Source organism: Conger conger, chromosome 2 (assembly GCF_963514075.1).
Source record: "Conger conger chromosome 2, fConCon1.1, whole genome shotgun sequence".
Classification (NCBI taxonomy): domain Eukaryota; kingdom Metazoa; phylum Chordata; class Actinopteri; order Anguilliformes; family Congridae; genus Conger; species Conger conger.
In genome coordinates, this window is record NC_083761.1 from 73,548,444 (window position 1) to 73,574,189 (window position 25,746).

General features: G+C 47.0%; 3 protein-coding genes and 1 non-coding gene across 4 annotated transcripts in view; 2 read left to right on the forward strand and 2 right to left on the reverse strand.

The window, feature by feature from the left end:
• Nucleotides 1–1,929: 1,929 nt before the first annotated feature.
• Nucleotides 1,930–7,817, reverse strand: LOC133122529 (UPF0450 protein C17orf58 homolog). Its single transcript, XM_061232543.1, has 5 exons — nucleotides 7,555–7,817; nucleotides 5,953–6,582; nucleotides 5,540–5,626; nucleotides 3,819–4,010; nucleotides 1,930–3,379 (listed from the first exon to the last, which is right to left on the reverse strand). The coding sequence occupies exons 1-5, from the start codon at nucleotides 7,622–7,624 to the stop codon at nucleotides 3,192–3,194; spliced, it is 1,167 nt and encodes a 388-aa protein (XP_061088527.1). The 5' UTR covers nucleotides 7,625–7,817; the 3' UTR covers nucleotides 1,930–3,191.
• A 758-nt stretch (nucleotides 7,818–8,575) lies between these two features.
• trnar-ccg (transfer RNA arginine (anticodon CCG)) lies at nucleotides 8,576–8,648 on the reverse strand. Its single transcript has one exon. It is a non-coding gene; the product is annotated as a tRNA-Arg (tRNA).
• A 401-nt stretch (nucleotides 8,649–9,049) lies between these two features.
• On the forward strand, nucleotides 9,050–13,810 carry kpna2 (karyopherin alpha 2 (RAG cohort 1, importin alpha 1)). The gene is made up of 11 exons (XM_061229136.1): nucleotides 9,050–9,096; nucleotides 9,424–9,535; nucleotides 9,779–9,919; nucleotides 10,201–10,289; nucleotides 10,444–10,712; nucleotides 11,208–11,302; nucleotides 12,107–12,370; nucleotides 12,506–12,739; nucleotides 13,020–13,202; nucleotides 13,339–13,488; nucleotides 13,585–13,810. The coding sequence occupies exons 2-11, from the start codon at nucleotides 9,470–9,472 to the stop codon at nucleotides 13,672–13,674; spliced, it is 1,581 nt and encodes a 526-aa protein (XP_061085120.1). The 5' UTR covers nucleotides 9,050–9,096; nucleotides 9,424–9,469; the 3' UTR covers nucleotides 13,675–13,810.
• Nucleotides 13,811–15,558: 1,748 nt separating this feature from the next.
• The window catches only part of smurf2 (SMAD specific E3 ubiquitin protein ligase 2), a 70,551-nt gene continuing 60,363 nt past the window's right edge, over nucleotides 15,559–25,746 (forward strand). Inside the window, exon 1 of the mRNA XM_061229320.1 lies at nucleotides 15,559–15,682. Within this exon, the coding sequence (XP_061085304.1) occupies nucleotides 15,631–15,682 (52 nt within the window). The 5' untranslated portion in view covers nucleotides 15,559–15,630. The remainder of the gene's footprint in view (nucleotides 15,683–25,746) is intronic.

Consider the following 25,746-nt stretch of genomic DNA (forward strand, 5'->3'; position numbering starts at 1 on the left):
TTAAAATAGTTCCTGAATTGAATCACCTGCAAGCAGTAATGATTGAATCACATTCCATTGTTGCGATAAGTTTCTCGTCCTGTTAGTCTCACTGTGCTGGGATTTCTGTTTCTGTACACGTGTGGGCTCTTTTGAGAAGGCCGAACGCACCTGCACTCGCTGCGGGTTGTGCTCTTGAGACGGTTTCAGGCGGGGCGTTCTCTGTTGTCTCGCTGAGACAGAGGCGTCTCTGTGTTACCGAGGTGACGCAAGCACTGCCGCTTCCTGCTTGCCCGTCTGCGTGCGGAGGAAACTGATCGAAATGTTCCATGAAATAAAGCGTGTCATTTTTAAATTGAGCTGTTTGACCAGACTGACATCAGCGAGGGCTGCCGTGATGACTCATTTTCTGTCTGCTGACAGGTAATGGTCACTGGGGTTTTTTTTTTGGTTTTTTTCTTCAGCGCAGTCAGTTTAAACTCCTTTAAATGTCTGCCCCTGTTATGGAGTGTGTTGCCCTTTGAGAGGGAGAATGAGCGGGGTTGGCAGAAGGCTCAGTGTTGTTACTGCTCCTCAGGGCAGGTCAGGCTGGCCGTGCTGCTCCGTACGGGCCCCGTGCCCTCACCCTGCCTCCTGTTTAGAGAAGCTGAGACCTGAACCGGCACCAGAGCTGCCCGTCACGCTGGCCCACGTCGCTCCTCCCTCCGGCAGGCATTTTAAACAACGAGCGTGGACACCCCAGTGTTGCAGATGACCTCATCGCTGACCCTCCCCTCTTTGGGCCAGCCACGGTCGGTCACACAGGAAGAGACCCAGCCCCCAGCCCCCTCCATGTATGGAATGCTCTGTTCTGATGGCGGTGGAGATGCGGAGAGAGCGCTTCCTGCCGCCGTCTGTTCCCTGGAGCGCCGATCTCCAGATACGCCGCTCGCAGGCTGGGAGACGCTACGCTCGCTGCCGTGACGACGGGCCGCTGTGGCCGGCTACAGAAGGCTCCGCTGTCGGCTCCTTCCCTGTCGGCGCGGTACGCCGCAATGCTTTATTCCGCCACGGACAACTCCGCGTACGTCTTGCCCGGATGGCACCTTGCCACTCATTCTGTGTCCACGTGCCATCTGCTTCCACAGGCTTGGTGGTGTGTGTGTGTGTGTGCTAGTCTCTCGTGCAGAAATGACACGGCTAACGCTCACGCAATGAGGAAAATAACGGATTCAGAGAGGTTTTGTTTTAAATAAACTGCTTTATTAGTTGTTTTTATTTTGGGTCAGGACAAGCTTGTGTGCACTCCTCACTTCACTCCACACCTCTCCAGCTGCAGGTCAGTCCGGCCCGCGTGCCTGCGGGCTGGGACGGCCCTTTAATCTGCCATTAAAGGCTTTCCTCCGAAGCAGGAAAAGCCGGAGCTCCAACCTCCCGTCTCATTTGCATAACCCTCTCCCTTCCCCGAACCCGACCTTCCCACGTCCGTCCGCCTCCCTCCCCTCCTCCCTGCCTGAATGTGTCCTTTGAGCCCCCGGCCCCTGTCGGGGGGGTGCGCTGCCTGCGCACGGGCAGACACGAGCAGACACAGGCAGACACGAGCAGACACAGGCAGACACAGGCAGACACGAGCAGACGCAGGCAGACACAAGCAGAAACAGGCAGACACGAGCAGACACAGGCAGACACGAGCAGACACGAGCAGACACGAGCAGACACAGGCAGACACGAGCAGACACAGGCAGACACAGGCAGACACAGGCAGACACGAGCAGACACAGGCAGACAGGAGCAGACACAGGCAGACAGGAGCAGACACGTGCAGACACAGGCAGACACCGACAGACACGAGCAGACACGAGCAGACACGAGCAGACACAGGCAGACACGAGCAGACACGAGCAGACACGAGCAGACACAAGCAGACACGAGCAGACACAGGCAGACGCGAGCAGACGCGAGCAGACACGAGCAGACGCGAGCAGACACCGGCAGATACAGGCAGACACCGGCAGACACAGGCAGACACCAGCAGACGTGAGCAGACCCGGCCCTGGGTGGCGGTCCCTGTGAACCCGCCGTTCCGGCAGGGCCCGGGCACGCGCGGCGGTCGTGAGGCCAGGTGCAGCCGGGATCAGATTCCAGCGATTAGATTTACGGTCTCTCCTGCACAAACACCCTTAATGGCGGCCCCGGACCGGCCCCGTTTGAAGTCAGTGTTTGCAGGCAAATATTTCAACGCACGCTCATAATTAAAGTTGGGAAAATAGCCCTCTTGTGTGCTAAAATGCAGCACTTGAGTAATTTGCTGGGTTCTTTTTTTTTCCCCCCGGATTTTCTTTTTCCTTTGGTTGCAGTTGCTTTTCCAGGCCCTTCCCACCCTGTTCCCCCACTTTCTTTTAGCATAACAGTGCATTTCCTGAATTCTGATAAGAGGAAGAAAATAAGAGAGAGAGAGAGAGAGAGAGAGAGCAACTGCAAGTGTACATGAGTAAAAAGAGGACTTTATGTTCTGCTGGCCAGCAGTGAATCAACAGACTCCTAGTTCTTTGCAAGTTTCCATCAATACAGACACACTCTTGTAGCTCGATACAGCAAACGCTACTGAAGCACTGTGGTCGAAGAAGCAGCGTTAACAGCCAAGGACAGTGTAGTGTTTCCCAGAAGAACTGATAACCTGGACTTGCAAGTTGAGAAGGGCAGTTAATGTGTGCAGGATTCTTAACAGCCACTTCCCCTTGTAGAAAAATATGCTTGTCTAAATATCTCATTTTAGCTATGTGGGCCTTCATTAGGGTCCTAATGGGTGTGGTTGTCAGTGCCCAAAAGGTGTCGAGTACAAAATATTTTCCAATTGGTTATTTTATCAGTGTTGAAACATTACCAAATTCATCCAGAGTGAAACCAGTTCATCCAGTTCTACATAAATTCAAACTGAGACCCAACTCGAAACTGAGACCCAACTCTGCATACGTCTTGCTCTGTTACGACATCCTGGTAAGCTATTATTTCCCCACATATTATGGCAGACCAGAAGCAAGAATAAGATGGATGCCGTGGAAGTAAAATGCTGCCGCTCCACTTAAGGCAAAAGGCACAATACACAGGCACACAGAAATAGCCTCTTCCCGGTTTCCTCTGTCTTGAGTAAGTTGCGTGATTATAGGACTCTTCTCGGCAGCGGCCGCATTGTCTCTGCCCGTGCAGCAGGGGGCGGCGGAGCCTCCGGGGGCTCATCGACACCTGGAGCGGGATGCCTCCTGGGCCTTCTGGTGCCGCCTCTTGTTGAATCTCTTGACGTAGTTGTTGCTTCTCAGGATGCCGTCCCCTGGCTTGAGTCTCCCCCCGAGAAGAGCCAAAAGGTCGTTGGGTAAGTGCCGCCTCCTGTGGTAGATCTGTCCCATTACGATGTACCTGCTACCTGCAAAGCAACACACAACGTGTATTTTAACTCACGGAGCAAGAGCATTCTGACCATACCCGTTTTCTTCATGGCATCACGGCTTTATCTGTGCATCTTGATCATCCCGTAGAGCACGCTGCTCTTTTTGCATCATTCGCAAAGTTAACTCGCTCTACTCAACTTTTATCACTTGAGTCATTTATCACCAGCACTAGTTCCTTGACAGAGACCTCGTAGTTGTCTTCAAAGTGCAAAATACGAGCCTCGCTTGGGATCTGAATGTTCCAACTTTTTTGGGGTTGACGAGCTCGGCTCTCTCGCCACGGCTTTACATTGCCTCCTTGTTGGATATCAATAAAAACAGCAGCAACAGATGGATTATGAAAATAGAGTGAGAGATGAGATGATTAAATGGGGGGGAAAAGAAGAGAGGTGCTAAAACACAGAGGATGCCTACCGAGCTTGAGTTCCGGGCAGGGCTTGGAGCACTTGTAAGTGTCTAGCACCAGGACCTGCACCTTAAAGAAGTAGCTGTCCGGGGTGACGTAGAGACGGCTCATTTTGTAGAAGCCGTCGCTGCTGACCAGCAGCGTGGCGAGGCGTATCCCCCTGCGGATCACCTCCAGGTCGTGCACGATCCCGTTGATGGCTTGAGAAGGGGAGAGAGGAAGCGAGGCTCGATCACACATCAGGCTGAGCGATCGACGTAAAGGACACACAGCTGGGAGGAAGGGGGGAGTCGGCGGAACAACCACAAGGTCATACGTCGTGCAACAGGGACTCTTTGTGTCACTCATTTCTCTGTTCTGCTTTGCCGAGACAGCCCAGGGCATCAAAGTGGGTAGGAATGTAAGAGATTGTCTCACCAAGTTGATATAGAGGCTAGTGATACAGGTAGATATACACTCAGTGAGCACTTTTAGGTATTCATTAGACTTGCTTTTTAGACATATTGGTCTTCTGCTGCTGTAGCCTATCCACTTTTGACGCGTTGTGTGTTCAGAGATGCTCTTCTGCATGCCAGTGTTGTAATGTGTATTTATTTGTGTTACTGTCACCTTCCTATCAGCTTTGACCATTCTGGCCCTTCTCCTCTGACCTCTCTCATTAACAAGGTGTTTTTGCCCACAAAACTGCTGCTCACTGGAGGTTTTTTTGTTTTTCGCACATTCTCTGCAAACTCGAGAGACTGTTGTGCGTGAAATCCCAGGAGATCAGCAGTTTCTGAGATACTCAAAGCACCCTGCCTGGCACCAACAATGAAAGTCACTTAGATCACATTTTTTCCCCATTCTGATGGTTGATGTGAACATTAACTGACGCTCCTGACCCATACCTGCATGATTTTTGCATTTCACTGCTGCCACACGATTGGCTTATTTGATAATCACATGAATAAGTTGGTGTAAAGTGCTCAGTGAGTGTAGATAGTGTTTGTGGCCAGGACAGAGGTGCTAACATGCCTACTCTTTCAAAGAAAGTTCCATGGGATCTTCAATGACTACAGAGAGTCAGGATCTCAGTTTAAAGTATCATGCAAATGATGGCACCTCCAACGACACAGTGGTCATCACTGTGCAGGAGTTTTGGACCAGAGGGAGGAGTATTCTCACCTCTTCCAGCAGCCACCTAGTTTTCTCGGGGGGTCAAGTATGAACCAACTCCACAGCTGCTTAGCAACAGCTAGCCCTGATGAGGGCACAGGGTGGTATGGCCGCTGGCAAGTTCATTCAACCATTACAAACGGTGAACACAGCACAGATTGTAATTAGTCTCTAAAAATGTGTGAGAACATAAGGCTCCAGAAGGACATTCAAAAACACAATAAGGGGAACGGTGTTGAACAAGGGGATGTCTGCAACACCACACATAAGCTGTGAGAAATCCTTGGTAATACAAGTATGCTGATAAAGGGATTTTCAGTGAAGGACAGTGGAATTTTACACAGACCCTTTCACTGGTCGTTATGAACTTCATAATCTTTCTCTTCTTTTTCTAGAAATTCAAAAGGACTGCACTAACAGACAGGACAAGAAGGAGGTGTCATTATCCTAAAGTGACAGTTCCTCCACACCTTCTCTTCACTAATTCTCTGTTGGGAGTGCTTCTGCAAAGCCAACCATAGCTGCAGGGCTGAATATCTTTTAAGTTTGGTGGCCCCGCACAGCACAGCCTTACCGAATTCACTGTAGCAGCAGTGCTCCCTCTCCTCCTTCTCCCGCCGGCATTCACTCAAGCAGACTGCTTCTGGGGTGAAGTCTGATTCTGAAAGAGGAAATTATGGCATTATGAAACCAGGTCAGTCATTGTGGCGTCATTATGAAACCGTATCGTCACATTCCAATCTTGGTGGGCTCTCCAGGCACTTTTGATTCTCACTCCAGCCTCCAAAGCATCGCTTTATCATCACTGATCTCACTTTGACGTTTTCCCACAATTGTTTACTGGTGAAATTTTCATACAAAGCAGTTATTCAAGCAACAGCGCCATTGCAGCAATTTTGCGGCTTGAGAAGCGATTAGACCAATTGACTGCAATCCCCTCATCACTGTTATATTCCTGTGGTGCGTTATGGGAAAACAGTTCTCTACCTTTCTTCAGAATGTCAAAGTGGTACAGCAGGCTTGATGATCTCCGGTTGAACAAGACCGATGGCCTGCTGTTGTTCCTGAGGCTGCCGCCTGGCTGGTACAGACTGGACTTCCCCGGCCGGTTCTCCTCTGGGTCCAGCTTTCGGGCCGGGGTGTCCCTGCGAGGGGAGGCCGGGTGGGGCTGACTGCGAGACCGGGTGTTGTGGCGGATATCAGGGTCATTCTGGGACGGACCGCCGGGGAGGGTGTCTGGGACACCTTTCTGTGTGCGGTTGGAGATGTTGACCACGGTGGGCTTGGCGAGCAGGTCAGGAGGGCCTTCCCCTCTGGTCTTCTCGCTGTTGTGCTCAGTTGGAAGCCGGTCACTCTTGGCGTTTTTTTTACTCTTGTTGTGGTGGCCAGGGCGGGGCAGGGGGGCCAAGTCGCTGTGTTTGGGCAACATCCCGCCGGACAAGGGTGGGAGGCTGTACTTGGACTCCCCGGACCTGCCGTTCTCCCTGAGAAGCTCATTGACAGGCAGAGATGGGTCCTTGGCCCCAGCTCTGCTCTGGTTCTGGGTGGGTTCTGATGAGTCGCTCAGGCCGGCCCCGTGGGTTTTCTGAGATGCGGTCCCAATCAAAGAGAAGAGCTCTGGAACCACAGCCAGACAAAATGTCATTAAACACCACCATCGTGTACGTCCCTTGCACTGAGAAAAACACACAAGTTGTTTCATACTTTTTTTTTTCATATTCTAGCATGTTTGCTTACATAACTTGTGGAAGCACTTCTGCTCTCTTTGATATTAGGTCGCTCTGGATCAGTGGTCTGATAAAAGCATAGGTATATATTTTATTTTCCAATAAAATATATACCTATGTTTTGAAGAAATCATATTTTATTTTTCGGGTTCGGTGAATTCACTGATGAAGCTTGCAGGGTTCAGTACCTCCAATAAGGTTAAGAACCACTGCTCTGGATAATCTGCTGACTGAATGTACTACAATTTGTAATGTACAATATGCAGTGTTTAATTTTTTTCTTAAATGGTCGATTTCAGTATTAATTTGTTTTCCGTAATTGAGCATTCTTACGAATTAATGAATTTCTATTTTGCAGAACTAATAAAGAGCGTATACTATTCAGTGAACCACAGAGTTACAAAATAACGTTATTATCCTATATATCATACAGAAAAGGTATGTTTTACTACTTTGGTGTACTATATTGGCTTGGTCTGATCAAAAGCCCCTCTGTGCTACCAACTTTGCCTCCAAGTTCAACATAATTAGGCATAAAAACTTGGTTTTAGTCGTTGCATGGTGCACTAACCCAATAACATCACTGACGATAGCGTTTATACAAAATGTATTGTTCTATTATTTATAAATATGCCTGTATACTGTTGTAAAATTCCACCGATAAAATAGATACCGCAGAAAACATCAATCTTCTGTACCATAAAATTTGAATGATTCTGATTCAATAATGCAATTTCTCCGCATTGCTCTGTAAGATATCTACATTTTAAATGTCGGCAACAGTGCGTTATTCATTGTACATAGTTTTTTTTATCGATTTACACCGAAACTTTAAAGCAAATTGAAGACTTGTTCCACATACCATTGACCGCATGTTCCTCTGCGTCTGTGAAGGCGAGAGCAACAGAGAGGAGCAGCACAATCCATGTCATTTTGGAAGGTATTTCCTTGTAAGATATCTGAAGTCTGGATTTCGTCTGTTTTATATGCCCATGGCTAATTCTAGCATCGAGAGGCGTGTCGCTGAAACGCTGTATTTCCTTCACTTGGGTAAACAAGCTGAGATCAGGGGCGCTATTTGTGAATGAATTGCCGTGGATATTTCACACAGCATGCTCCCATTGGGACAGTGTAACGAGAGGAATGCCAGTGGTGGTGAAGTAACCTATTCATGTTATAGCTACTATGGTGGTTGGTCGAAGGGCACATTCATGAAACCCCTCAATTAGATAATTAATTAGTAAAACTAACAGTTAGTTTGCTACATTGAATGAATCACCTGCATTTTATTAGTATGATAGACTCCCATTACTGGTATTTATTCTGATTGTTTGTCGCAATATTCTTTCATTTAGGCTACCTACTTCATACAATATGCATACATTTGAAAACAACAACACAAATATATTATAAACGGAGAGAAAACCAGCAAATTAGCATAAGGTAATTTGCTGATACAACACTGAGAGCCAACGGTATTGAATCACTGCCCCCCTCTGGACAGAAAAATCACAATTCTGAAAACTTCGATATGTGCCCTTTATTCTCTGCAGTGTGAACTAACTGCACGTTCACAACGTTGGTTGTTTCACATGAGCCGCATTGTAAATTAATTTCGATTGAGCTTTACATTATCACGGGCGAGGAAATTGTATGCAGTCAGTTAAACTCGCTGCTTTACTTCGTTCTATTACGCTGGCTTGAAAACTGTAGCCTACGTTCATAACGATAAGCCACTGTTAGATATTTCAGGCCAAGCTGATTTTAATTAACATTAGCTAGCTACAAGCGTACAAGTTAGGCTTGCCTGCCAAATATAGCTGGCGCTTATTTTCAGCTGGTCGGTGTGACGCTGGCGGGTCCTAAAATAAGTGTGACGTACACGACCCAGATGGGACTCGAACCCACAATCCCCAGCTCCGGAGGCTGATGCCTTATCCATTAGGCCACTGGGTCATCACGTTGCACGCAGGCACATGCTCAGCCCTTAATCATGACATGAAACCCGCCACTTACGACACAGGAAGAGGGAAGACATTTTGCATATCAATTTCCGTGTTGTGCATTTGTTGTTAAACGGTTTAAAGCTTCGCTCGTCTCCGACGTTGAACATCATAATATTGCATACAACTATATGATATACGCGTAGAAATACATGTTTGTGAATACTGCATCTGAAATGACCGAAATATTTTAATAGTGTCTGCGACCGGGTGAACATCTCGCGATAACACAGCATGTTGCGTTTCCCATGACAACTCATTCAAGAGCATGGTATGATTTTTCAAAACAGGCCAATGGAAGGATGCTTTTACTTGAACAGGCCAATCGTGAGTTCTTTGAGCCGAGAATTTAAAGGGCGGCATCTGGCTCAACACGTCACTGCCTCCGATCACAGCATTTGGTAAGCATGCCGTGTTTTCTTACGTTTGTAAAATGTGCGATTATATGCGGTATTTAATAGAAAATGTTTAATTTAACAGGTTAATTGTTTACGTTAATACATTATCCACGTTTTATTAGCAATTTGATATAGAAAAAAGTTTGATTATTAAGCTAGCCGTCAAGTTCACTAGCTAGTGTGGCTCCGTAAATTTACTGGGGATGACAAGTTAATTTGGTTAGCCAGACATTGTGTTCTTTTCTTGTAAGCTAGCGAATTAGACCGTTTCCTCACTAACTAACTTGCCTTCTTAAATAATTGTGATGTTATGTCCCTTCAACTCCACAGGTGTGAATCAAACCGCGTATCCCGTTCAAAAAGATTTTTGGAAGCAATGTCCTCTGCCAACGAGAACGCTGTTCGTCTGAACCAATTCAAAAATAAGGGCAAGGATGCAAATGTAAGTAACTTATGTATAATATACGCAATATTTTTCGCGAATGTTAACCCATATTGCTTATTGAAAAGGTTTTCATTTAACGTTAACCGTTAATTTATTAATGTGCTCGCTAGCTAATGTTAAGTATTTTCGGGGTTGGGAAGTGACGCTAGCGTGTTGCCTATCATTTCCGAGTTAAACGCGCTGTGTTAGCCCGCCATTCCGCTGAATAACTTTCTGTGCAATTTTCGTATCCCTCTGCAGGAGCTTAGGCGCAGGAGGATTGAGGAAAATGTCGAACTTCGAAAGGCAAAGAAGGACGATCAGATTCTCAAAAGGCGAAATGTCAGCATTCTTCCCGACGAGATGACCTCTCCACTTCAGGAGAAAAATCAGAATGCTCAGGTGACACTTCCCGTGCCGACCAATCTGAGGTTAGCTAGCCAATATGAACAAATCGACTTTCCATACTTTCATTGGCCAACGTTGGAACGTAACGTTAGTTCTACCACTTACTAGTACTAGCTATTTGGCCAATGGTCGTCTGATCTGTGTCATGGTGCACCACTTGCCCAGTTTTTATTTTTAATTTTTATTTTTTTATTAATTTGGGCCTCTCCGTGCCCAACTTGTACCTACAATGACCGCTTCAATATTGTGCTTATTGTATCTTGTTGTTTTTTCAGCCTTCTCAGCACTGGACTGTGGAAGAAATTGTAGATGGTGTTAATGGCAACAATATCGATATGCAGCTGCAGGCCACACAAGCTGCAAGGTAAATGTAATGCTATGCTTTTGCCGAAATGGGTATAATGCACATCTCCTGGGCAACTTGTCCAGTCTGAAGGGTGAAAAAAGATCTGTTGTGAGGTTGAACAAACCAGCTGTTAAGTCTCAAGTAGGCTTACAATGTAATTTATTGCACACAGGAAACTTCTGTCCCGAGAGAGGCACCCTCCTATTGATCGCATCATCAGTGCGGGGCTGATCACAAAGTTTGTCAACTTTCTGGGCGCGGCAGAGTGTCCTCCGATCCAGTTTGAAGCTGCTTGGGCTCTGACCAATATTGCCTCTGGAACCTCCGATCAGACCAGGGCTGTAGTGGAGGGAGGGGCCATCCCGGCCTTCATCAGCCTGGTCACCTCACCCCACCCTCACATCAGCGAGCAGGCTGTCTGGGCCCTGGGCAACATTGCTGGTGAGGCTCTAACTTTAAAATTTATTTTTTTAAATTTATTTTAATTTTAATTCAAATGTATCTAAGCTTGGCGGCATGGATGGTGCAGTGGGTAGCACTGCCGCCTCACAGCAAGGAGGTCCTGGGTTCGAATTCCTGTCGGCCGGGGCCTCTCTGTGCGGAGTTTGCATGTTCTCCCCGTGTCTGCGTGGGTTTCCTCCGGGTACTCTGGTTTCATCCCACAGTCCAAAGACATGCATGTTAGGCTGATTGGAGAGTCTAAATTGGCCGTAGGTGTGAGTGTGAGTGAATGGTGTATGTGCCCTGTGATGGACTGGCGACCTGTCCAGGGTGTATTCCTGCCTTTCGCCCAATGTATGCTGGGATAGGCTCCAGCCCCCCTGCGACCCTGTTCAGGATAAGCGGGTTCAGATAATGGATGGATGGATGGATGTATCTAAGCTTGACCAGTGAACATTGAACTTAACATTCCTTAATGCAAGTGTCCCGTTTCAGGCGATGGCTCTGCCTACAGAGACAAGGTCATCAAGCACGGAGCCATCGATCCCCTCCTGAGTTTACTTGCCGTCCCTGAGCTCTCCGTGTTTTCTGTAAGTAACAAGTGCTGTGTTTTACGAGAGGACGGACCATGTGCCCATACCAATGCTTCATTATCCTGCAATACACGTGCCAAATTAAAGCAGTATGGCTAAAATAGTATTTCTATTATGCACGCATTTCCCTTGCTGCGTTTAGCTTTCATTGCTGCAGTAATCAGCACTTTGATATTAAAATGCTGAGGTGACATTAGCCGTTCCAATTTTAAAGATGCCCAAGGGCTGTTTCATTACTTGGGTAGCTTAATTGCCTGGAGGGATGAGTGTCTGATGCAACTGAGCAAGTTTTTGACAATGCATTCTGGCCACAGTTAAATGATTCCTAAAGGTACAATGGGTAAGATTTGTTGAAACGCTGTAAATCCCTGCCTATCATTGAAAAAGGCTCACTGACCTGTTTACTCGCCCTCTGTTTATAGTCCTTAAATTCGGGTTTCGAAATGTATAGTTGATGGGCTGCTCTGTACAATGATTCAAGCTCATTGGTTGAAAATTGGCTCAAATTGCCACAGCCAATGGCGTGTGGGGGCTGGAGGCATGTTGTTCACAGAATGAGGAGTTTGTTGTTGCAATTCCCCTCTTGACAGTTGGTCTGAAATTTACCTATTGTATCTTGAACACATGCAGCTTAAATATAGATGTAGCTGATTACCCAGCCAGCATTCTATGGTTTTGCATACCATGGGTCTCCTAGAACCCCCAGTGATTAAATACTTGCCACTAGGTGGTGCTATTGTATCATGGTTCCTGTAAAAAAAAAATATATATATATATATTTTTTTATTCCCTCTACCCCAGTCTGGTTATCTTCGAAACATCACCTGGACCTTGTCAAACCTCTGCCGCAACAAAAACCCAGCACCACCTCTGCCAGCTGTGAAGCAAATCCTGCCCACCCTGGTGAGACTGCTGCACCATGACGACAAGGAGGTTCTGGCCGACACCTGCTGGGCAGTGTCCTACTTGACCGACGGCCCCAACGAGCGCATCGAGGTGGTGGTGCAGGCACACGTGGTGCCTCGTCTGGTGCAGCTGCTCGACTCCAGGGAGCTGCCCATTGTGGTACGTGCCCTTCTCCCTCTCCCTCCGGCTTCTGGCGTTTTGTAGGGTCTTGGCTTCGGTTCGTCGGTTCTGCAGTCCTTCCAGCGATTTTACCGAGGGTAACTCGTATGTTTATCTTGGTGTTGTCCTTTGCAGACACCGGCTCTGCGGTCAGTTGGGAATATCGTCACGGGCACAGATGAGCAGACTCAGAGCGTGCTGGATGCTGGAGCCCTGACGATGTTCCTCGCCCTGCTGCGGCATCACAAGAACAATATTCAGAAGGAGGCAGCCTGGACCCTGTCCAATATCACCGCAGGCAAGGAAATTCAGATCCAGGAGGTCATTAATGCTGGGCTGATACCTGCTCTGATCGAGGTGCTCCAAAAGGTATGTTTTCAAATGTCACATCCTTTTTAAATGTCTTCTGCTGAATTTTCATCTTGGTGGCAAGCTTGTGGGATGCCCATTAAAGTGGAAAAGCTCTCTGGTTGGATGAGGGTTGTTACTGAATGAACTGACATTTAAAATTAAAAAAAAATAAAAGTGATTTCTTAATCAGTGCTGATGTAATTTCAGATGGTGACTGGAATGCTACCATTAGCTGATTCCATTTGAAGTAGATTTGAAGTTGGTCCCCTTAACCCATTGTAATGTTTATTTGACCCAGGGTGACTTCAAGACTCAGAAAGAAGCAGTGTGGGCAATTACCAACTACACCAGCGGGGGGACCATTGAACAAGTGGTCTACCTTGTTCAGGCCAATGTGCTGGAGCCCCTGCTCAGCCTGCTCTCCACCAAGGATAGCAAGACCATCCTGGTCATTCTGGATGCCATCTCCAATATCTTCCTGGTATGTCGGCCACCGTTCAAATTTGTAACCGTTTACCACAACATATTAGTTTACGTTTGTTATGCTCTGAACTGACAAATTTGGTCAAGCGCCAGGATGGAAATGAAACTAAACTTGATTACTCGTCTGTTTTTAGGCTGGGGGAAAAATAGGAGAGGTTGATAAGCTGTGCCTGATGATTGAGGAGTGTGGAGGACTAGACCGAATAGAAGCACTGCAGTCTCATGAGAATGAGATGGTCTACAAGGCTGCCCTGAGCCTGATCGACAAGTACTTCTCTGCGGAGGTGCGTGTCTACGATTAATCCTGATTTGACATGGTGTTTGGGTGAGGCTCTTTAGGGTTTTTAAACGGGTGTCTGACTTTTGTCTACCCTTCACAGGAGGAGGAAGACGAGTGTGTTGCTCCGGAAGCTACAACCGATGGCTACGCCTTCCAGATCTCCGATAACCAAAGCACTTTCAACTTTTAAATGTCCTATTTTGTACTTGACCCTTTCTTTTGTTTGTTCTATTTTTGTACGTGATGTCACTTGAAGTGTACATAAATACTGGGACTAACATGTCTGTTTTACTGTAAACTTTGTAAATAAACTTTAATACAGTCTACTGTTATGGGTTTTAATTTTTTTTTTTTTTTTGGGGCAGTGCTAAATGGTTTACACTTTGCAGCACAATTGCAGGTTCTTCTACTGTTGGGATGCAATCTTGGAAAAACGAGTCTAATTGGCCAATCCCATTATCAAGAATCACTTGAAAGCATTGCATGGCATGTTACCTGAGGTTAATCATCCCCAAACAAAATTCAGTGGAAAACCTAAATGGAACTTGTCATTCTAGGATAACATTTATAATGGGTATGATGGCCATTTTACCACCTTCATGTAGCCTGATTGCTGACTACAGTAAAGTTTAGACTTGCCCAACGACCACCTGAATATTTTTATTTCGTATGCACATTAGTGGCATGGGGAGTATTCCATTATACATCAATTAAACAAATTTTAGTGCTTATATTCTGGAACTAGATGTACATGGCCTGGGCATCAGGACATTGTTCTGGATGATAAGTGGGAATGCCATATAATTTGTAATGATGTAAAATTAGGTGGACCAATATACCAATGCGTATGTTAAATTGTTCTGAGGTGACGAAGGCTTATATGTTGAGAGCACTGAGCCATCCGTATAGCAGCACTAAAACCTGTCATTTAAAAGGAAATAAAAACCTAATGGAGTTACAACAGCTTGACGCCTTCACTTCTAATACCTTGTCCAGTGATGGAGTAGAGCTATTTGATGTGAATTGAATCAGTCTGTCCTGCTGATGTACTGTATGCCAGATGCTGTCTTTGTGAGGGTAAGGAGCCGTTTAAAGCCATGATTTGCATTACTTGCAACAGCAGCAAGATTGAAGAGTTTATTTAATGTGTAATTACTATGCAAATATCTGCCTGAAATTCTCGTGATCATTTTCCCTTTTTCATGATTGCAGAATAAGGATACAATATTGTTACTGAAGATTAATCCAGGCATTTTTCTCTCGTATGTGCATTGTGTCTACCATGTTCTTGAATTAGGCGTGATTTAATCTATTTAGATATATTTATTCATTCATCGAAACAATACGAATATCAACCATAATTAAAATTCAAGTTATTTGGGATTTGAGTGATGCGGCAACAAGTCAAATCTACGTGATGTTCATTTTATTTGCCATGCTGACATACGAGCTACAATTGTTTATATACGAGCTGCATTGCCACAACGTGTATTTGTAGCAATATTTGTGTTAAACGTATAAAGAAAAGTTGATAAACTCAAACGTTGGTCCTTAGTTCACGGACTATAAGCACACGAAATGTTCAGAGTAATTAATAAATTGAAGCTGCAAATCATTATTATTCGTTTCACAATATGAATATACTTGTTAATTTACTTCGTATCAGATTCGATACTGAATCACAATCCTGCATTACTCATAGCGAGAGTTGAGATTCCTTTTCGGTTTGTTTGTTTCGGTCTGGTGATGTCACCAGGGAGCCACTTGGTAGCGGTGGTGACAGCAATCCGAAAGCACAGTCCAGTCGGTGGAGCTGCGGGAAAGCGTTTCAGCTCCAACGCTCGTCAACTTTGCACGGACTCACCAACAAAATGCCACGGCAATCAGATCCAACCAATTCGCTTTAGCGGCTTCGCCAGGATGCAGAAGACTTTTGGCCGTCTCAAAAACTGGATTTAAAGATCGAAGCGATAAATCCTCTCGTTGTCGGATGCACGTTCTTTGTCAAATACAGCTCGCGATCCAGCTTGCTACTTATATTTTTCTTATTCGGAGTGTATGCGAGATGGTGTAATTTTTTTAAATAATATATAGCTATATACTGTAAATATTGTAAAACATTTGTCAAGCTGGAACGCAAGGGGACATGTCTAATCAAGGGGTTAGGAGAAATGGCCCAGTGAAACTGCGTTTGACAGGTAAGAATTTAAAACCCCATATTATTAGCAAGATGAATGTAGCTATGCTAATGTTTCTTAGCAAGCTGGCATTGCTTAGCAAATGTATTTTTTTCTAAATCGAAATGTAATGTAAACTTCGCACAGTGAGCATGTGCTTTAGTGAGCATATAGCTTGATGTTTTTGCACGTTTACTTTGCAGCTGACCAGACTGTAAAAAAGAAAATGTATAGACTAGCAGCTAGCTTGCTTGCTTGCTTGCTAAAGGCGAGGGCACTAGCTAGCTAAAACATTTTCCAGTGCATAGTTGGCTAGCATAACTGGCTTGCTGACTGGAACGTAGACTGACCGGAGCTAAATATCGTTAAAAAAAGAAAAAGAAAACATTTTCTTTTTTGTATTATCGTGTCATGCTAGATCCATTTGTAGACTAGAATATCGTTGCTGTAATGTGCATATATCAGCTCATTAGCTTGCAATTCTAGGCAGCTACTCCTAGCTAGTAAGTTAGCTGCGTTTACTATTCTTTTTGTGTTTGTGTAGCACGGTCTGTGTAACGTTAGACTAGCTAGCTAGCAAGCAATGTAGCTAGCCATGCAACTTGCCCCAAATAGTTTATTGTTATTAATATTTGCACTAGTGTTAGCCCACGTATCTAACCAACTAACGTTACTGGACTAGATTAACTTGCTAAGGTTAATGTTCGTACTAATGGCAGCTAACTTTCTAGCTGGTTAGTTAACCAACGTTATACAACAATAGTCTAGTTAGACTAGCCAACATCACTGACGACAATTGCACAAGTGCACGTAGCCAGCAAATAAACTAACTTTTGTGTCTGAACTGAGTAAAACTAACTAAGTTGAAAAACTTAACTATCCGCATATAAATAATTGAGATGGTGGTTTTATTTGCAACCTTGGATGATTAACTGACATTTGCGTCTTGTTTTGTTCTGATTCCCCAAATAGCTAGCTAACGTTAATTGTGCCCGTGCCGTTTTTTCAACTATATTAACTTGCAATTGGCTGGCTTTGTACTGTTCAGGGTGTCGCTACATTCAGCCAGCGAGCTAACGTTACCTAATTTTACGTCTTAGTTAACTATTAGCTAACATAGAGTAGCTACATAGTAACTTGGTTAAACTAACTAACTAGCGACAACGCTAATTTGGGTGAATATTAAATCTTGTAGCTGTCAGATAACCTTTCAATATGTTGGTCGAATGAAATGGATTAAAGCTATGTTACTGACTTTTAATGACATCAACAAATGGCACCAGCATCTAATTTTAGTTGTCTTAAGTTAGGTGACCGTGCCAGTGGATTAGGGATGTGTTGCATCTTGACACAAGCCAAGGGTGTATTTTAAAAAAAAACCCGAAAAAAACTTCATTACACGTGCCACGGAATATCTTTCTTTCCATAAATTATATTGAATGACATGAAAGGCAAGAGGCCATATTCCCCAGTTATGAACCACTCTGTTCTTATAGGAGTAGTTGCTGTTCTGTTGTCTTTGAACAGAATTTAATTATTTCATTTGATTTTGACGTAAAGGTTGCAATGTATGTTCCATTATTCAGGGCATGGTATTCTGCTCAAATCGTGCAGCTCAAATAAGAAGTAAAAAAATAAGAAAACTTTGCAATATTGCAATTGGCTGGCTTTGTACTGTTCAGGGTATCCCTATAGATTTGCCATCATAGCGCTCTTGTAAACTGTAATTGTTTACACTGTTTGACTTAAGTCTTTTCATGTAATGGTACTGTTGGTAAATTTGAAATGTGCCTCAGTAAGCTGGACTTCGTCTTCAGTGAACACATGGACCGTGGCAAATGTGCCAGTTTTAGATTTCTTACTACCAGGAAGTAATGAAAGCCTGTATAATTTCACAATGGTCATGGAAAAGGTTTAAGAACTCAAGACCTTGCCAAAGTATGTGTTGAATTGGGCTTTTCCTTTTTTCATGAATATTTTTAATCTATGCAATAAAAAACAGTTTGTTGAAATACTGACTGACATGTAGTGCTGTGGAGAACCAATGGATATGATTATGTGCATATTTGTTTGGTTTGATCACTTCAGCCTTTGTTTGTGTTTGTATTAAAAGCAAGCCAATGTTCCAAAACTAGCCTGTTTCAAATTGTCATATTTATTATTTGATGATTTAGATCTTGATATCAAAGGTCTTGCATAAGGTTATAAACTAGTCAAAATAATTACATGTCTTCAGATGTAGATCAATGAAAATATCACATTGCAATAAAGTGTGACTGCCTAATTTTTGTGCGTTTACTTTAATTGAGGGTATTAAATTGTAAAGTTTCATTTGTAATTTTTCAATGACAATTGTATAGCAATTCTGTTTTGACAGAAGTAAAGTTGAACTGCAGTTACATTGAATTTATATACGTATAAATTGCCACCCGGAATTGGTTTTCTGGGTGGCACACCCAGGCCACTAGTTTTGGTGTAGGGATGTGCCCCACAGATGGGAATTGAATCCCTGCGATGCCAGGATTAAGCTCATAGCACACTGGTACATAGCCATTTCCCATACAACCAGGGAGGAAGGAATCTACCACCTCATCATGCACGAGAATGCAGCTGGTGGACTGCAGAGGGGAAAGAAGCTTGCTGGCTGCTTGCCCGTAGGAGGACAAGGGTGCTAGTCTGCTTTCCCCCGAGTTGATTGCAATGCTCATGGCTTTGTCTCTTGTGAAATTCTTGTATAGTGTCCTGTGAGCCTTGCTCGCAGAAATTGTTGATGTATTTGCTGTGCTGTTGGAAAGTAATCCTCCACCAGAACTTGATATCGCATTCCCTTCATTGTCTCTGAGTGCGTGCATTCACCATCGTCAAGATTTTGAATGAATTCCGAAAGCACGCCTTGGCAACGCAGCTTTGGGTCATGCTACAGTACTTGCAGGGATTAGTTTGCTCAAAAGGAATCTGGCTATATGGTAATTTCCTTTTATTGCCGCCTCCTCCGGTGGGGTCCGGTGGGATGTTGAGGTGAGGGTGTCCGCTCTTGGGGGGCGGGGGGCGGGGGGGTTCACTCTGCCCTTTGGGGGCTGTCTTTGCCAGCCTGTATGAATGTAATTCCTTGGTCGCACAGAAAGGTTTGCAGAACCAGTGGCTTTCTCAGTGGGTGTTAATACCACTGAAATTTAAGCATGGTTTTTTTTTTCTTTGAAAACGAACCCCTTGTTTATAATGTCGTTGGGATTAAACCGTACCTTTGAGTTGTTGTAATGGGGGGGTGGGTGAAAGTGGGTATCTGGGAGCACTGTCTCTTGGTATGGGCCCTTTCTTAGATACACTGCCATTTCCTCCCGATGGCTGCGTCGGGAGTCTTAACCAATCTGCTTCGACGTTTGTGAATTAAACGTAGCCCACGTGTTGTCATGCAGTGATTTATTTACAGGTGGCGTTGCTGGAGTTTATGTGGACAATGAGAAGGGGCGGCCATGGCGGCTCTGTTAATTATTGCCCTTTTCCCGTGACGCTAACGGCCTGTCTGTCCGTGTGACACCGCTGAAGTGGAGGTGGTGCCACGGTGGTCAGACCAGGCTGTCCCGTGTCCTCCCCAAGTTTGGTTTTTTGCAACTTTCTTTCAACGTAAACGTTTAAACGTTTACACGAGAAAACATTGTTTTGACTGGGAGAGGGAGATGACAGCCGTCGTGTTTGATGTATCTCCAGGGTCAGGTTGAGGCAAATTCCAGGCCTTTCTGGCTTCGAGGAAGAGCCAAATTAAATATTTAATCTAGCACTGTTCCTGATGGAATGAGTTGGAGGGGGGGGGGGTTGGAGGCTATGGTAGGAGTCCCTTGATTAGATGGTTTAAGTCATTTTGTCTACGCTTCATTTCAGTAGTACGTTGCCTTTTTAACTTCGAAGCAATTATTAACAATTTGTAATCTCAGATTTGTGGGAGTAGTCTGATTTGATTTGTTACTTCCCTAAGAATAAACAAATGACACTTTATTGAAGAACGATACCTTACGGCCCTTATGTTTTCACACCGATATGAGTCTGTTGGACATCCCATTCCCAAACCACGGGCGTTCATGTGGATGATTCGACACTCCGGAGAACGGGTCTGCACTGCTCCGGAGCCCTGCGGCGTTGTGCTTCACGCCCCTCCGGCCGACGCTTGGCATTGCGCGTGGTGACGTGAGGCCGGCGTGCAGCTGTTCGGCCGCGGAAACCCATTTCACGACGCTCCTGACGCGCGGTTCCCGTGCCGATGTTGCGTCCAGAGGCGGTTTGGAGCTCTGTGCTGAGTGATGGAACGGATAATACGCGACGCGTACGCGCTGTACGCTTCACGACTCGGCGACCCCTCTCCGTGAGTTGGCGTGGTCTGCTGCGGCTGAGCTGTTGCTGCTCCTTAACGTCACCATAACAAACCGCCTTGTGGCAAAGGTGACGTCCTATGACAGCGTCACGTTTAAAGTCTCTGAGCTCTTCGGGATGACCCCCTCTCATGCCGATGTTTGTCTGTGCAGATTTCATGGCTATGTGCTGGATTTTATGCACCTGTTAGCAATGGGTGTGGCTGAAACACCTCGGGGGATCGGGGGTGTCCATATACGTTTGGCCATATAGTGTATACTGTGGTCTGTTAAACCAATTTGTCCATTGATTATTTATGATGCATCAAAATGATCCCACGTGTTATTGTCTTAATCTACTTTTTCCTGCTGATGTGCAGTGCACAACTGTCTCGGCCAGGGCGTCCCAGACTGTGGGTCCTGGCCCCATGTGGGGTGGACTGGTCTGAGATCTTATCTGTGGAGAACGGAGTGAACTGAATTGGTGGTTTGTTGAGCCGGAACTGGGGAACAAACTCCATCCTAGAAACGACATCCTTGGCGGTTTTTATTCTTATCTTAACTGCTTCTACGGTAAATCCCAAAAAGCTCTTGTTGGATTGATACTCTGGGTTTGTTAATATTCTGGGTAAAGGACTATCGTATAGAGATCTGGTATTTCTTTACATTGCAGCGCTGATGAAGTGCAGTGTTTTTTGTGCCGTTATCTTTTTAACACCTCCGACGGTAGTCATTGCAAACCGCTGAAAGGTGTGAAGAGGGTTGGCCTCCTTTGAGTGAGAAGTGCGAAGTGATTGCTCAAAATGAGACCTGTCTTTCCAGTGTGCAGCAGATGTAGTACGATGCTCAAAATGAGCCATAAACCTTTGGTCTGTCTGTCTGTCTGTCTGTCTGTCTGTCTGTCTGTCTGTCTGTCTGTCTGTCTGTCTGTCTGTCTGTCTGTCTGTCTGTCTGTCTGTCTCTGTCTGTCTGTCTGTCTGTCTGTCTGTCTGTCTGTCTGTCTGTCTGTCTGTCTGTGGCAGTGTGCAGTGTGCTCTCCCATTTGAAGTATATTTATGCCTGTCTGTAGCTATTTCAAATGACGTTCCTCCTTCTGACTTGCTGGAAAAGGAAGCCTCTTTCTGGAGTATAAATTTGGGACATGCTGTCCAGAGGCTTCACATCCAGTGACCCCCGTAAGGTTTTTCCACATTGAACCACCGCCTGTCCATGATACCAGACATTGGCAGTTTGTTCTACCCCCATGAAAGTGTGGCCATTTTTCCACACCCATAGTTATAAGTTGTGGATATGTCTACATGTGTCAGCATATTCAGCAGTACAGTTTATACTCATTTTGGTACATGGCTTGATACGGACAAAAAGTTTTATTAAAGTACCATTTCACTTTTTTTTCGTCTTTTTTTTGTTTTTGTTTTTTTGTTTACAGACACTACAATATTTATGAAATACGTTTTTTCCTTCAGACTACAGCCCAGCCATGTCCATTCCATCTTCCCTCTGTTATTACTTTCTTATGACTTTACATCCCAAAGACACTCTTTGCAAGCTTTCTTTACCCACATTTTTCATCCTTGTACAAATACTTGTCAGCTCCCCAACACGCTGTGGTCAGTACTTATTATATTTCAGTTGCTATACTTTGGTTTCCTTATGGTTAGTATGGGGATATTATCGGCTGTTTTCCCCTGAAAATTAAGTGCAGTTGCATGTGTGGCTGTGATAAAAAAAAAAAAAAGAAGAAGTAAGATGTCCCAGTTTGTACGTTACACATTCCCCTGCAGCAGCTATGGTCTCTAAAAAGAGGAAAAGGACAGTGCATTGTCAATTGTTTTCATTTATTTATTTATTTTTTTATTGGTTGGCAAGGCTATGAACAAAACCGAATTGTAAGAATGTGTGGCATTCCGCTGGCAGAGGACGAAAGGCGGAGCGGTCCCGCAGGTGTGGAGAGGATGTGAGGTCACCGCCCGCGCGGCCCCAGCCCTGCTGGAGCGCTCCGAGTGTGGGCCTGGAGGCCTGGAGGCCTGTCCCTTTCCCTCTGCCCCGCGGAATGTGCTGCAGTCGGGCTGGGCCCGGGGCTGTGGAGGGGCCCCGGGCTGTGGAGGGGCCCGTGCTGTGGAGGGGCCCGGAGCTGTGGAGGGGCCCCGGGTCTGTGGAGGGGCCCCGGGTCTGTGGAGGGGCCCCGGGTCTGTGGAGGGCCCCGGGGCTGTGGAGGGGCCCCGGGTCTGTGGAGGGGCCCCGGGTCTGTGGAGGGGCCCCGGGTCTGTGGAGGGGCCCCGGGTCTGTGGAGGGGCCCCGGGTCTGTGGAGGGCCCCGGGTCTGTGGAGGGGCCCCGGGTCTGTGGAGGGGCCCCGGGTCTGTGGAGGGGCCCCGGGTCTGTGGAGGGGCCCGTGCTGTGGAGGGGCCCGGAGCTGTGGAGGGGCCCCGGGTCTGTGGAGGGGCCCGTGCTGTGGAGGGGCCCGGAGCTGTGGAGGGGCCCGGAGCTGTGGAGGGGCCCCGGGTCTGTGGAGGGGCCCCGGGTCTGTGGAGGGGCCCCGGGTCTGTGGAGGGGCCCGTGCTGTGGAGGGGCCCGGAGCTGTGGAGGGGCCCGGAGCTGTGGAGGGCCCCGGGTCTGTGGAGGGGCCCCGGGTCTGTGGAGGGGCCCCGGGTCTGTGGAGGGCCCCGGGTCTGTGGAGGGCCCCGGGTCTGTGGAGGGCCCCCGGGTCTGTGGAGGGCCCCGGGTCTGTGGAGGGCCCCGGGTCTGTGGAGGGCCCCGGGGCTGTGGAGGGCTGGGCTGTGGAGGGCTGGGCTGTGGAGGGGCCCGGGGCGGTCCGGGCTGCTGTTGACACGGCCCTCTTTAATGCTGTATCAGGATTCAGCTGTGCAGACTCCCAGACGCACACTCCGCTGAGGGGCTGACCTGCCACCGCTCAGGGTTTTGAGACACAGGGAGGCTCCTAGAGCCCGTTCAAGCTGTGCGCAGACTTAATGGGGATGTGTGTGGTTTATTATTTCCCTCCACAAAAATATTTTTTTCCCAAGGAGTAATAAGGGGCCGATGGTTAGTCTGAATTCCTCAGGCGTCTGATTTTAGTCTGTGAGGTAACGTTTTTTTTTTTTTACACCGCCTGGCGTCTCCCCAGATTCAGCCCGGTGCACACGCCCAGCTGTACGTGGTCATGAACTGGCTCTTCACCAGGGATGGAGGAATGCTCGACGGCCGAACGTCTTCGCCATCTTACTTGCGCGCCGACCTTTTCAGGTCTCCCTGAATTTGTGTCAGAAACCCTGCACGCTGAGAGTTGCTGGGGTATTGTTTGTCATTTTTTCAGCGAATGAAACCGCGCAGAGCGGGTTTAAAAGCGAGCCGCGTTGTCCCTCTGCGCTTGCAGGATGTGTGCGGACAGAATGGCTGGGATGGTGCCCGGCTTGTCTCACCGGTTTGACTCCCAGTGCCCACGCTGTCGCCAAGCCGAGAACCCTTTTCCTGGCGAAGAAGCTGTTGCCGTGCAGCTATGGTGCCGTACTTCAAACGTCTGTCATCGCTTGCCGGCTAAATAACCATCACCGCTGCCTGTTAAGCCAAGGAAGGATCTAAACTCCCAGACAGTTAGCATAGCATTCCAGTCCCCCCCCCCCCCCCCCCCCAGCCACATGGTGAAATTCCTACCCTTGTTCAAGCTCATGTGCTACAAGTCATGTATGGGGGAGGGTTCTCCTTTTGAAATCACCTGAGGTTTGTGTGGTTCTCCAAGAAGGCTGAGTGAGGATAAATCTTGTATAATTGCGAGCCCCCACTTCCTAAAAAGGAGGAAACTAGCCATGTTAGTGGGTTTCATAGGGAAATTTGACTTTTTAAAAAAAAAAACAGAATTGTATGATGTATGTATGGAAATTTTAACCGTAACAAATTACCGTGTCGCCAATGTCAACAGGGACGAGCTATATTCGACCCATGTCTTCAGTGCGTTTGGAGAGTCCCTCATTTTGGAAGGCCTCGCCCTGGTCCTGCATTAAACGGCCGCCGTGATTGTAGCGCTGCCCTGCAAAGGCCTGGGTGCCGAGTGGAGCTGGCCTCAGAAGACAGGAAGCTGGTGATTGAGATAAAGCCTTAAAGCGTTCGATTCAGGAAAACGCTGTCATGTCGGCTACAAGATGTCGGACGAACGGCGTATCGGGGAAAGTGAGCGAGCTTTTAACTCGGCGTTGAGTTCAAGTCAGAAAATAGACCTCAACAGGATGCTTGGTGAGCACGCGATGGCAGACTAAATTGGGAGACTTGTGGGCTTTTGCTCCTAAATTGCGGAAATTACGCTTGAACGCATGTGCATTCCGTGTTTTGGGAGGGGGGGAGACGGAGAACGAGAGAAGAATTGGTGTGCCGCGTTCGTAAACCTCTTTCCCTGCCCTATTGGTGACTCTCAGATAATTGAAATTGTTCCATCCTTTCAGGCAATCGTATTTGCATGTTTGTTCAGCTGTTATCAGTGGGCTCAAAGGCTTTTACAGTAATGCGTCCCAATGAACTGGAGAGCCAGCAGGTTTGCAGTGGAACGGTGGGCTGCTTTCATGTAGAAACCCAACACAAAATCTTGTGTAAATTTGTGGTTTAACAGGTGCGGTGTATTCCTATTGCAGACTCTGCCTTTTCTCTCGAGCTCTGTAATAAATAGTTTGCTTTGAACCTTGCCTGGCCCTAAACCAATCATGGGGTGACCTTTTCTTGCAGTGTTGTCTGCTTATTCTTGCTTTCCATGCAGTTCTGGGCAGTTTGGTGATGTACGATTGGCTGTTTAATCTCTGAAAGTGCAAGGTATCGGAGGTCTTCGCTGATCATCTGTCCTGTGGGGATTTCGGCCGGGGTTTGTTTGCACGTTCCTCCAGCTCGTGTTGAAGGGAACGGTGAAGCCGGAGGGTGTTCCCTGGTCTAAATGCGTCTGCTCGACTGTGACGTCACCCCGGCGTCCTGTAGCGTGAAGCTAAACGTGCTCAGCCTCCTCCTGGGAATCTACTCTCACTGCCGGCCATTTATAAGTGTCATTAAATCTTACGGAGCAGATTGACAGCTGTGTGCATTTGATGAATGAGCTTTACTCGGTTTCCTTTACTGCGCTGTAATGGGTGTTACACCGGGACGGGCCTGTTTGGGTCATTCCCACGAAAGGCGGAGGAAGGGATGACCCAATTTAGGCTTCGTCAGAAAACACATTTAGAGCGAAATCGCCTGGGTTTCCTCCCGTGTTGGAAGTGCACAGGCTCTCCGTTGCCCGTAGACCGGCGTGCGTTTTGTGGTTCGGTGACCGCGTCGGATCCACGGTCTGGAAGACCGTGCTCACCAGATTCAGTGATCTACGTGCCGTCTTGTGCCGTGACTGAAGTTGAAACTTCTGCTCTGTGCTCTGTGGTCTGTTGTTTTTTACCGTTTACCTACGTGTTATTTTTCCATCGGCTTAATGGGGTTTAGAACGACACCTTGTTGTGAGGCGTGAAGGTCGAGCCGTGCACGGCGGGGGGGGAGGATGGGCGTATCCGTTCCATCTCTGACGCGCGGCCCTGCCAGGGCCACGATCACGCTGGCACTCACCCCAGCGGAGGAGAAGAGCGTCTGACTGTGAGTCCGACGGGGAGGGGGAGTTCCTCCCGCACACCTGTCTGGCCTGCAGGTTGTCTGGCCAGGTCGTCTGAAATGGCCGCCCGAGCATTCCGGCCCACAGCTGCGCCGCTCGCCAACTGCACCGGAGAGAGGGAGAGGGAGAGGGA

Coding starts and splice junctions, on each gene's coding strand:
- LOC133122529 (XM_061232543.1), bottom strand. CDS start 7,624: ATGACATGGATTGTGCTGCTCCTCTCTGTTGCTCTCGCCTTCACAGAC. Junction 5,627..5,952: donor CTTTGACATTCTGAAGAAAG/GTAGAGAACTGT, acceptor TTCCTCTTTCAG/AATCAGACTTCACCCCAGAA. Junction 4,011..5,539: donor CTGCTGCTACAGTGAATTCG/GTAAGGCTGTGC, acceptor CCCCTTCTCAAG/CCATCAACGGGATCGTGCAC.
- kpna2 (XM_061229136.1), top strand. CDS start 9,470: ATGTCCTCTGCCAACGAGAACGCTGTTCGTCTGAACCAATTCAAAAAT. Junction 9,920..10,200: donor AGAAAAATCAGAATGCTCAG/GTGACACTTCCC, acceptor TTGTTTTTTCAG/CCTTCTCAGCACTGGACTGT. Junction 10,290..10,443: donor CAGGCCACACAAGCTGCAAG/GTAAATGTAATG, acceptor TATTGCACACAG/GAAACTTCTGTCCCGAGAGA.